General features: G+C 39.1%; 1 protein-coding gene across 1 annotated transcript; it reads right to left on the reverse strand.

Moving 5' to 3' along the window:
* Positions 1-11,416: 11,416 nt before the first annotated feature.
* LOC124630909 lies at positions 11,417-12,265 on the reverse strand. Its single transcript, XM_047164954.1, has one exon. It carries the CDS (start codon positions 12,263-12,265, stop codon positions 11,417-11,419), a length of 849 nt encoding a protein of 282 aa, XP_047020910.1.
* Between the last annotated feature and the right edge of the window lie 301 nt (positions 12,266-12,566).

Here is a 12,566-nt window from a genome sequence, read left to right on the forward strand (position 1 = left end):
TTTTTATGTGTTATTATTTACATTAAAATAATGAGCTTTGTCTTTAAAAGGACAATGGGCGATTCCGGTCCAAATGTCCACCACGAACGAGACCTATATGGCCAGATAGCCCGTTAAATATAGAACATTTTTTGTTATGAAAGTAAAAAAATATATAATGCCAGAAAAAAGTTATAGCAAAATCAAATAAAACATTTTATAGATTTTTTCAATTTCATTTTTCAATTACTTTTCGTGATATTCGATTTTCGTACTTTCTGTAACTTCTGATAAAATAAAATTGTTCATTATTAAAGAGAAGACACCACCAGTTACATCGAACTGTTTTAGATCCAGGCACCGCTGAGTATATTCAAGCACTTCTGGCGCCTCAATTGGTTAGTGATTCGTACATCCATCGGGTAAAAAAATATGGGCTGTTTATATGCAAATGTGTCTTACTCATCTTAGTTTTAGATAAAGTGCGGAAATGGAAGTGGAATAAAATAAAAAATAATAATGATAACATACAAAAACTACCGAAAATTAAGAATACATTTTTGGCTATAACTTTTTTATGGCATTGTTTTTTTTTTTTACTTTCTTAGTAAAAGTTACTCTAAATTAAGTGGACTATTTAATTATATAGGTCTCGTTCGTGGTGGACATTTGGACCAAACTTCATACATTCTTGCCCAATCTCCTTTAAATGTATGAGTAGTAGGATGCCTTTAACATCATCATCACATCTTATAGGTATAGATCACATTAGACATTAAATTCCGCCGTTTTCCTAATAAAGATGTTGTCTTTATACAAATTACTTAATAATCGAATACAACGAAATAGGAGTAAGATATCAGAATCTCACGCAAAACAGTTATATGTAGTATAGTTTTTATTATAAATTAGATGTTTAGACTTATAAGGGATTCCATCTAAGCGAATGAGTGACTGAGATCAAGCTGTATGACTGATTTAATTAATAGTGCTTATTATGGGTCATTCGTCATCTCGACGCACTTAACCCACCACGAATGTGTCCTCTTCGTGAAACTCAAAATTTTAACATTTATCATTTCGTCAACTCGACACGTTAAGATTTTGATACGTGTCCAGTTAGTGAAACTTAAACTATAAACTTTTATGTTTTTACCAAGTCGACACGTTTTAGAATTTAACCCGATTTCAAGCAAAAAATACAGTCAACAAATGAATGTATTCATTTTCTGTGTCACAAACATCATCGGCCACTGAGCTTAGTAAAGGCTTGAAACGCGACTCCTAAACTACTTACTACAAGTACTAGGAAATCATAAGTGCATTGAAGCCAGATGCATTACCAACTTGTAATAATTTTCTACAATAAAATAATATCGATAAAAGGACAATGGGCGAAATGTTTTGATGTTGGTCTACTCCCCCTCTAGTAAAGAGTCATACATCATTAGAAAGGTCTTTTTAAGCGTTTCATTTTGTACTAACATACTACTTACCAATTCTTAGTACTTTGGAAGTTAGAGCTTATTTTATATAATAAGGTATTATCGATAGTTAGTTTCAAGTTCATAGATTCCTTCTCTAGTAATGAATTACCTATATATCACTGGAAAGGCCTTTTTAAATAGAACATTTCGTATGAACATACCTCCAACGAATTATAAGTACTTAAGAAGCTAGAGCTTATTTTAGATTATATTATCGATAGTTAGTTTCAAGTTCTTACATTCCTTCTCTACTAAAAAAATATATTTCACTGGAAAGGCCAAAGCAAATTGTCAGTACTTTAGAAGCTACAGCAGATTTTAGACATAGTTATTAATTCACTAAACACGTTCTAACTCCCTAAATAATAACAAATGACAATCGCCGCCGTACAAGAAAATACTCTACATAACACAAGCTTTCTATTGATATATCACGTAATGCTAGAGGAAAGGCAGACCAAAACGCTCATTGTCCTTTTGAGTTTCACCAAGTGGACACATTCGTGTTGAGTTAAGTGTGTCGAGATGACGAACGACCCCTTATTATATATATATAGCTTTGATAGTTTCGGATGGAGTAAATACATAAACTGCAAATAATGAAGTACTTAATATATTTGTTTTTGAAAGACTTACGTCTTTTATAAATTCATACTGAAAATATAAATCTTTGAAATGGACATGTTAATCAAAAGGGGGAAAATTTTCTCGAGGAGAATAGAAGATATTTTTAGGGTTTATGTAATTAAACCTGTATCTGGTTACGATCTCCGATAGAGTGTTAAAAATCTATTTCGAAAATAGTTGCTTATACATATACAGATTTGAAAATGGTTATCTGACGAGTATATGCTAGAATGAGCATTATTATATATATATCTTTTGATAGAGTGAATCGATTTCGATGAAACAAAAACTAAGTAATACCCCAAGTTACGTAGAGTTTTTGTATATAAGCATTGTCTGCATTTAATTCGTAGATTTTACGTGAATCGCGAACAAACAAACAGATAAACAGACAAACAGACAAAAATGACAAAAATGATGGAATTGGGTTCTGTTAGTTATCCTTTAACATGCTGGCTATTTTTTTTGTCAATTTCTTCAATGTACAAAAATTACTTTTCTACAGATTTATTATATGTATAGATTCGTAACAGGTATAAAGCAATATGAAATGATGTACACTGCCAATGTAACAAGTGAATATTTTTATAAATCGAATAATTAAATCACATTATATTGAATGACGTAGCATTTTAATTATTAGGTTAAGTACTTATTATAAATAAGCGCTAAGCACTTGAGCTCGAATTTATATGATCGCTGAGGCCTGATTTACCAATCAAGCGTATCTTAATCGACTAAAGCGTTTTTGGCTACAGTTTGATGCATGTTTTAGTTTCATGTAAGTTAATAGAAAATAATTAAAAAAAAAATCTTAATGTCACATTTATAAACGACATTTATAAGCGAGTTTTTGCAAGCCAGAATTACATATAATTAGTAAAACCATACCATCTCGCGAGTAAGAGATCTGTTACTCCCGCGTTAATCTGCTTGTGAAATATGAATTTAAAATTATTTAAAGCTAGCTAGTTAAGTCCTTTTTACCATGGGATTGAAATTAGTTTTTTCATATATCCAGTAGGTACTTACTTGGTTTTAAAGCGTCATCTATAAATAGGTACCTACATACTTTACAACCTACGCTTTAAACAATGACATCCGTTCCCAATAGATAGGTGGATCGAAGATAAAATTCCCATTTCACTATCTAGTGAGTGGTACAAATCAGCAACTACCCACGCAATAAGGATTAGCCTTGAACCGAAAGCAATCGTTCAAATGATTTAGGTACCCAAAAATACATGGATCACGTAGAGGTGAGATAAATAAATGATAGTTATCGATTTTCGTATTTTTTCCTTATACAGGTTGTACTTGAAACTCTATGTTCGAGATTTTTGTCCAATTGCAGCAGAGCGCGGGATCCGTAGCAATTTTTTGCGGGGTATTAAGTAAAGGATCGTGTAGAAAAAACAGGAGTTTCCCATCCTCAGATTAGTCGGAACATCATCTGCCTAGCTTTTATTTTTCTAGCTTTTGTCTTCCAGTCTAACCGTATGCGGCTGAGTAGGTACTACCAGTGTTTTACATGGATCAACTGCCTATATGATCTCAACCTTGCTAGTACCCATTACTAAGAATGGTTGTCAGACTTTCTGGCTTCTAACTACCCGTTACTACCCTCAAATGTTTTTAAAGGCAGCCGGGATCCACCAATTTAATAAGCCTTTAAAAACAGAGACACATTACGACATTGATGGTCACCTATCCACGGACCGACCACGCCAATTATTAATTAATATTATGATCGACCCTTGCGGCTGTTATTAAGTATGAGCTACATAACGAAAACAGGTAGGTAATTGTTTTGCAACCCCAATCCTTGGATCCTTTGTTCTTTCTACTGACACTCACTTCAGCTGGGCTTTCACCGCGGGACATCTATGCTCCCATACGCGTTTGTATGCCCAGCCCAGGTCCCAAGACCTGTAGTAATTTTTACACCTGCTATGGTCAATCCGGCAATGAATGGGAGCATTAAACCACGTAGCGCAGCACCGCAGAACACTCCTACGCCAATCATAAAGATATTTTATGTTATAAAAGATAAAACTGCACTAAACTGTGCATAGGTACTACTAAATATGGCCTTGACCATTCACAATCGTTCAATTCTGAACGAATAAAAAAGAAGGACGTACCAAGGTTAGATAATGTTAATCTGAGTAGGTGGAGTTTAACAACGAGTATATACCTACCTAGGTATTATATTACTACATATTTCCTAAAAGCAATCTGTATTATGTAAAGAGAACCGTTTTATGAGGAAAAAGTAGCAAATCCCCTACGAGATGTCTATCTATCTCTAATTTTGAAGTGTTCCCAGAATTCCCAGTCGGCACCTAGGCACAGGGAATTTCATTCCACATAACCACGGCCTGGCGGCAAACCATGTGGGCCGGGAATCTACATACCTATTATTTCATGTTAGTAGTATAGTATACTATAAGTAGGTGCCTAATAAATTATTTTAAGTCCAACTTGCCACAGAAAACCTAACCCTAGAATCGACGCAACAATCCTGAGAGCATTTTTCTACTCTTACTTTCACTTCCTCGCATTTTCTTTTTCATTTTCAGATACCTAGATCCTTCATTAAAGGGGTTTACCATACTTTAGTGGGTAATAGTTGATTCACTGGTATGTTTGGTAAAGGTGATTTCCATTAAAAGATGAGATAAGAAAATGTACGAATATCAATTCTTAGAATCCCGCTGTTTGTAAAGAATAAAAATACCAAAAATAATCCAAATAGATATGTGTTACCTCGATAGGTCGATGAACAGTGAACTCATCTTGACCTCTATGCGCTGTGAGGTCGTTTTAAATGTAAAGTCCTGGTAGTTTTTGCTAAATGACGTCAGACGACAATTTCCGCGTGCATTGACTATAGGTGTAAAAATGCTATTCGTAGAAGACTGGGTTTTTGACATTAAATAAAAACACACTGCACTTTTTGTGTCATATTTTTATACCGCATAACTCGAGGTATTAAAGGCGGCTTGAAATTGTAATTTTAATTGAATAAAAACTGTTTGTTTTTGCAATCCTGTAAGAAAATTATCATCCTCCGAGCCTTTTCCCAAGGCTCGGAGGATATAAAAAATTAAGGAAAACTAAGCTTTTACCTTTTATGATATAAAATCAGAAAATTAATGAGATAAATATAGGACCCGATGCAGCATTGTATCGCATATTCAAGATAACATACCTACATTTTTTTTAAATGGTTAAGAGAAAATAAATTAAAATATGATAAAAATGGGGATTTAACATATTGGTATGTAATTCCTGTTTTTAAGAGACATGAAAAAAATATGGTATGTGGATGGTAGGGACATGTAATACCTAATAACACTAGTCAACAAAATTTTCCTTTTTTATTGTATCCAAGGTGAAACATATAAATTTTTGCAGTTTATCTATCACAGAATCGAAGTCTAGAACACAGGACTGCTCTAGCAGTTCTAGTTTTGGAGAAAAACCAATCTGAAAATGCCTTAAAACGCTTTTTTAACAATATTTAAAGCCATTTTTCTACAGACACTATTTTTTTTTTCGTATTTTCTAACTAAAAAATCATTTAGTACTGTTCTTCTCAATTCAAATCCAGTTTACATCAGTACGAGTTTCCATTCTCGTGATATTTTTTTTCAGCTACGTCGTACGATTTTCCTTACATTACTAATTGACATTTTAGTATAGACAAAATACACCGTAAATGTAAAATGGTATATTTTGAGAAAGAAAACTCGTAATGATGTAAAGTAACTGGATTTGAATTGAGAAGAGCAGTAGGTACTAAATACTAAATGATTCTTTAGTTAGAAAATACGAAAAAAAATAGTGTCTATAGAAAAATGGCTTTAAATATCGTTAAAAAAGCGTTTTTAGGCATTTTCATATTGGTTTTTCTCCAAAACTAGACGTGCTAGAGCAATCCGGTGTTCTAGACTTCGATTCTGTGATAGATAATCTGCAAAAATTTATATATTTCACCTTGGATACGAAAATGCTGTTGACTAGTGTAATGTGTCTTTAGATATCAATCCCCTTTTGGGGTTAAAACAGGGAATGATTGCAGAGTATTTTTGCTTGAACGTGATAATCATAGAAACTACGACTGGATCGATTTGAAACATTCTGTAGGTAGGACCTCCCTACTAATGTTTCAAACGTAGATAAGCGCTTTAGATAAAATTTTCTGTTATTGAATACCTGAAAATAATGAGAACAAAAAGTTGTTTTCCATTGTAAAATTTATACAGGCTAATCAATTTAGCTATACCTCAAACAATTATTGTTTTATTGTTAGAAAAAGACCTAACGCTTAGCGTCGAATCACTTGGGCATAGCCTCATTCCAGTGTGTTGCTAGGCTATTAGATTTAGGCGTAGAATATTGATTCGCTTTATTGTATCCGATCGAATTTATCCAGCAACGTGCGTCACGTTTACAACTAAAATAATAGAAGTGCCATACAACAATACAGCTTGTCCTAGAAATATTATTCTGTTGAAGTAATGTCTAATATGTTAATTTTAGAGGCGATGATCTCTAACTATGGTCATATGGCCTTCGTTTATGTAAATTGTTCTTGTCCGGCCGTAAATAAAACAATGTGTAAGAAAATCAAGTTGTTTATGTACTTGTTTGTACTTTATCAATACGTGCCTTAATTTGAAATTAAATGCATTTTGTTTTAAATAATTTTAATACGTTTTATTGATTCTGCATTCGCAACAGTTTACGTAATGCGTCCATAATGCATTAATTATCTTAATTTACTTGCTCACATTGAATTAAAAAAATTGAAATTAATTAATCGATACAGTGCTATGTTTATGTTGTTAAATATAATAGATTAAGAGCTTATTTTTAAATAAAATATTTATATCTTAGCTATGAACTTGAAATTTTATTTGTTTACTTCGTAATCATGTGGTACACAAAAACTAATTACCTATAGGTAAGCAAATCTAAACGGTAGCGATGTTTACATCCTACCGTAATAAGATACTTCCACAAGTGTTAATGAACCCTGCCATCGAATGCAATTATTTATAAACAGCTTACAGCAAACAAATCAATCTGGTATTGGCTTAGTGCATTCGCACCAAGATCAAAGACCGAGTGTTCTTGGTCGTGCCGTCGTGGTGCACTTTATGGCAGGTTACATAAGGCAGGTGATCGGCCGGCCTCGCCCCGGCGCGAGCGCGTGCATTCACCGATCGTGCACATTCAAATTTGCCACGCAACCGACGAGATGTGACCTGCGACAACCAAACCAATTAACGATCAAAGTACAATCAATTCGCGAGTCAGCAATCACCGAAACTGATTGTTTCCGTATTGGAGCTACAGCTACTAGAACAGGATAAATTGCTTAACTATAATGTCACCTGTGCTCAGCATTTCTAGTGTCTGCTTAGTTACTTACTGGGCGTCTTAGGTTTCTACACGTCGTTATGACTAAGAGTGCATTGAACTTGCTAAATGCATTTCGAATGATAGGTAGGCACCCGACGTGTTGGCGACTTTCGAGAACCGCACAGTTGACAAAATGTTCTGCTTAGTGAGCACGTTACAGTCTTAGGCAGGTAGGAAGTTTCTGCTGATGGAATCATTTCTTTCTCTCACGTGGTTGCCTATTACTGATATGCGTGTATGGTATATTAAATTGCGAGATTGCACTTCTTAAAACAAACATAGATTAATTCAATTGAGACATATTTAAGGTTTCCATGGACCATATTTCTGGTCTCCACTTTGGTGGAACCACACCAGATGTGACCACTTTAGAGCAGGTTTAGTAGTTTACTTAGCTACGCTTTACCTTACCTTAGTACCACCTACCACTATATTTCAGATATTAGTCATTTTTAGTCCTCCACGTACTTATAGGTATATAGTATGTCGGTTTTACAAACTTTCACAAGGCTGCCCAGAGTAAAGAAGTTGGTTAATGAAACAGATAAGGAATAGGGAGTGCACCTATGTCTGCGCAAATGCTTATGCACTTGTAGCATCTACGCGAGATGCTCATAAGCGTACTACGCAGGCCTGAATAGGACTGTATTTAATAAAAACGCTTCAGCAAGATTGTAAAAAATATTGTAATATGTCAGACTATCTTGACGGAGAAAAATTAATAAAATATAAAATAAAACACACACAAAAAGGTAGGAAGGTATAAAGGTTTTAGTCCGCCACATGTTCCCCCCGGCCAGACCGTGACTACGGTCGATAAAAATCGGGGAACTTTACACGACGCCCGCTTCTCGTTATTTTCGCCCCAGATGTCGTATTGGTGTTAGTAGTGTCAGCTCTTGTGATTTCATGCTGCGCCTCATCACGTGCTATGAAAGCTGGTTTGAGGCGGTCGACTGACACGTTGCTTGGCTTTCCCCGTATCTCGATCGTGAAATATTTTTCATGCCTCTGTAGAACCTTGTAGGGCCCCGCGTACGGTGGTTCCAGTGAACGTCGTACATGGTCTCGACGGAGGAAGACGTGGGAGCAGGAATGAAGATCTCGCGGCACGTAGAAGGGCGACGTGCTATGCCATGCTGCAGGTTTCGGAGTGAGGCTGGCCATGTGACGTCGTAAACGATTTGCGTACTCGGTGACGTCAGCTGTGGTGAAATCTGCTTGCATAGATATGAACTGACCGGGAAGCTGTAGTGCTTCCCCGTAGACGAGCTCGGCTGGCGTAGCTTGGATGTCTTCTTTCCACGAGTTACGCATGCCGAGTAGTACCAGTGGAAGAGCTTCCGTCCACTGCGAAGAGGTGTGGCACATGATGGCGGCTTTCAGCTGCCGATGCAGCCGTTCCACCATGCCATTCGCTGCTGGATGGTAGGCAGTGGTGCGAAGATGCTCTGCCCCCAGCAAGGCAGAGAGAGCTTTGAACAGGTGACTCTCGAATTGGCGGCCACGGTCAGTGGTCACCCGTGCCGGACAGCCGAAGCGGGCCACCCAATTGGCCACCAGCGCTGCTGCGCAGGCCTCCGCCGTGATGTCCTTCAAGGGGTAAGCCTCGGGCCATCGAGTGAATCTATCGATGACGGTAAGACAATACCTGTAATCAGACGAAGGGGTTAACGGTCCTACGATGTCGAGGTGGATGTGAGCAAAGCGAGAGGATGGGGTTAGGTAAGAGGAAGGTGGGGATTTGGTATGGCGAGTGACTTTAGAAGTCTGACATGGCAAACACTGCCTCGCCCACTCTCTACAGTCTTTGCGGATCCCTGGCCACACATAGCTTTGCGTCACCAGTCGCACTGTAGCTGAACATCCAGGGTGATGCAAATTGTGCAACGATTCAAAGGCTTGCTTCCGGAGTTGTGGTGTCAAATACGGTCGGGGCGTAGCCGAGCTAGTGTCACATAGAACTTGTGCGTTGCCAGTTGGTGTAGCAACCTTTTCCAGCTTCAGTGAGGACCCATTTCGAATGAGGTCTTGCAGTTCTGGATCTGTTTCCTGGAATTTTGCAAGATCTTCAAAGTTTATTGTCGGTGACACTTCCTCGATTCGTGACAATGCATCAGCAACCACATTTTCCTTGCCCGGGATATACCTTATATCGGTAGTAAATTGCCCTATAAAGTCTAGGTATCTGAATTGCCTTGGTGAATAGCTGTCTCTGTTCGACTTGAAAGCAAACATCAGTGGTTTATGGTCGGTGAAGATCGCGAAGTCTCTTGCCTCGACCATATGTCGAAAGTACTTCACTGCTTCATATACCGCTAACAACTCGCGGTCGTACGGGCTGTATTTTCTTTGAGCACCATTTAGTTTGTGCGAATAAAAGGCTAGAGGTTCCCAGTTAGCTTCTCTTCGCTGTTGCAGGACAGCGCCGATAGCAGTATCAGACGCGTCAGTAACGATGGCCAACTCAGCTGAAGGATCCGGATGAGCCAGTAGGGTTGCGTTGGATAATGAAGTCTTGATGTCTTCGAATGCTTTGAGGAGTTCTGGAGTCATATTGACTGGATGTGCTCCTTTGATTTTCGGACCGGCTAGTATTGCGTTCAATGGGGCTTGTAATTTGGCCGCGTTTGGGACGAATCGACGGTAAAAATTAATGACACCTAAAAATCTACGAAGGTCCTTGACCGTCTTGGGAACTGGATACTCTTGGATAGCCTGTATCTTGGTACTTAGAGGTTTTGTTCCTGCAGCTGACACATGGTATCCTAGAAACGTTACCTCTGACTGTCCGAGGTGACACTTTGAAGTGTTTACCACTACCCCGTATTCTCTTAAACGGGCGAATAACTGCCGTAAATGCCGCTCGTGCTGTTCATGGGTCTGCGAGAATACTAGGATATCGTCGATATACCCATAACAAAACTCTAAACCGAGCAGCACTTCATCGATGAACCTTTGGAATGTCTGAGCGGCGTTCCTTAAACCAAAGGTCATAAATGGAAACTCGTAAAGACCGAAAGGCGTAGTGATGGCGGTCTTCGGAATGTCGTCTGGATTTGTTCTTATCTGATTATAGGCTTTGACAAGATCTATGGTGGAGAATACTGTGCACCCTGATAGCTGGTAGGAGAAATCGTGGATGTGGCGTATAGGATACCTGTCTGGTATCGTCCTAGCATTTAGTGCCCTGTAGTCGCCACATGGTCTCCATCCGTCGTCTTTTTTCTTCACCAGGTGAAGAGGAGCGGACCAGGCGCTCTCCGACCGTCTGGCCACACCACTTGCTAGCATCTCTTCGAATTCCTTCTTGGCGATTAATGTTCGAGCTGGATCGAGACGTCGAGGTTTGCTTGCTACCGGTGGGCCTGGAGTGGTTCTTATGTGGTGCACCGTGTTGTGCTTACCCAGTACATGTGTTCCTGGTGGTCGGGTGATTTCTGGATACTCACGAAGTATTTTATGGTAATCTGTATCACCGACTACTGCCTTCACGGATGCAATGTCGTCCGATGACTTGCAATGGGCTCCTGGAACCGATAGTGTCGTAGTGTTATCTATCAATCTCTGATTTCGGCAGTCGACAAGTAAATTATAAAAACTTAGGAAGTCGACCCCTATAATCGGTCGAGAAACGTCAGCTACCGTGAACTTCCATGTGAAGTCCCTTCTGAGCCCCAAGTTGAGTCGTAGCTGTGTTGGCCCGTATGTGTGTATCATCGTATTATTAGCTGCAACCAAATCGAATTTTGACAGTTTCACCGGCGTTTTTACTACCGACCGAGGGAAAACACACAAGTCTGAGCCAGTATCCACCAGGAATTGCATTTTCGTATTTCGGTCGGTTACAAACAAACGGCCTGTTGAAGAGGGGCAGTCGTTGGCCGCTACTAGCGACCGCCCTTTGCGTTTTCCGACGTAAATGTGCATGGTTGTCTACACTTGTTTGCCTTGTCTCCAAAGGTGTAGTGGTAGTAGCAATGCGGGTGGTTCGGTGGTGGCTGTGGAGTCCTAGAGTTATTAGAGCGACCGCGATAATACCTTCTTTGGTTGTGCCGAGACTGTGAGCGAGAGCGAGAGCGCCCTCTCCACTTGCTGTTCATTTGCGATGACAGCCGGGCAACTTGTTTTGTAAGTTCGCTTACTTCTTTGACCAAGTCCGGCGCGGTGCTGGTAGATGCAGAGGTGGCAGCGACTTGCGGGGTGCATGGTACAATGTCGTACACCCGGTCAGCAATCTCTGCTAGCTTTTCTACTGGCAGGTCGGCAATCTGTGAAGCAATCACTGTCTGTATATTTTGCGGCAAGCGGTTAGTCCACAGACTTTTCACAAAATCCGAAGCACCAGCGGGTCCAGCTAAATTTTGTAGATGCCGTAGAAACTGAGAAGGCCGGCGGTCACCTAGCTCCTCATGGATTAATAATTGCTGGATCCGCTTCTCCTGTGACGCAGAAAGACGATTAATTAATTCAGTTTTTAATTTTTCATACTTATTTGTCTCTGGCGGCTTTGTGATAATGTCTTTAACCTGCATTGCGTACTTCGTTTCTAGTTGAGTAACCACGGTATAGAATTTTGTCGTATCGCTACTTATTCTTCCTAGGACAAACTGGCCCTCTATTTGGGCGAACCATACAGCTGGTTCTTCCGGACAAAAGGGCGGACAACGCATTGGAAGTCCGACTTTCGATACTTCGCACTTACTGTCAGCGTCGGAAAAAATTTCTGGCTCCGACATTTTTGTAAAATCGCTCACCGCTTGTGTTTGAATAGATCACGTCGGGGTCACCAATGTAGCATCTACGCGAGATGCTCATAAGCGTACTACGCAGGCCTGAATAGGACTGTATTTAATAAAAACGCTTCAGCAAGATTGTAAAAAATATTGTAATATGTCAGACTATCTTGACGGAGAAAAATTAATAAAATATAAAATAAAACACACACAAAAAGGTAGGAAGGTATAAAGGTTTTAGTCCGCCACACACTAATATGTATGTGCCCAGCTGGCTGATCTTGCATGAGAATAGGTTAGGATG

This window comes from Helicoverpa zea, chromosome 6 (assembly GCF_022581195.2).
Source record: "Helicoverpa zea isolate HzStark_Cry1AcR chromosome 6, ilHelZeax1.1, whole genome shotgun sequence".
Taxonomy (NCBI): Eukaryota; Metazoa; Arthropoda; class Insecta; order Lepidoptera; family Noctuidae; genus Helicoverpa; species Helicoverpa zea.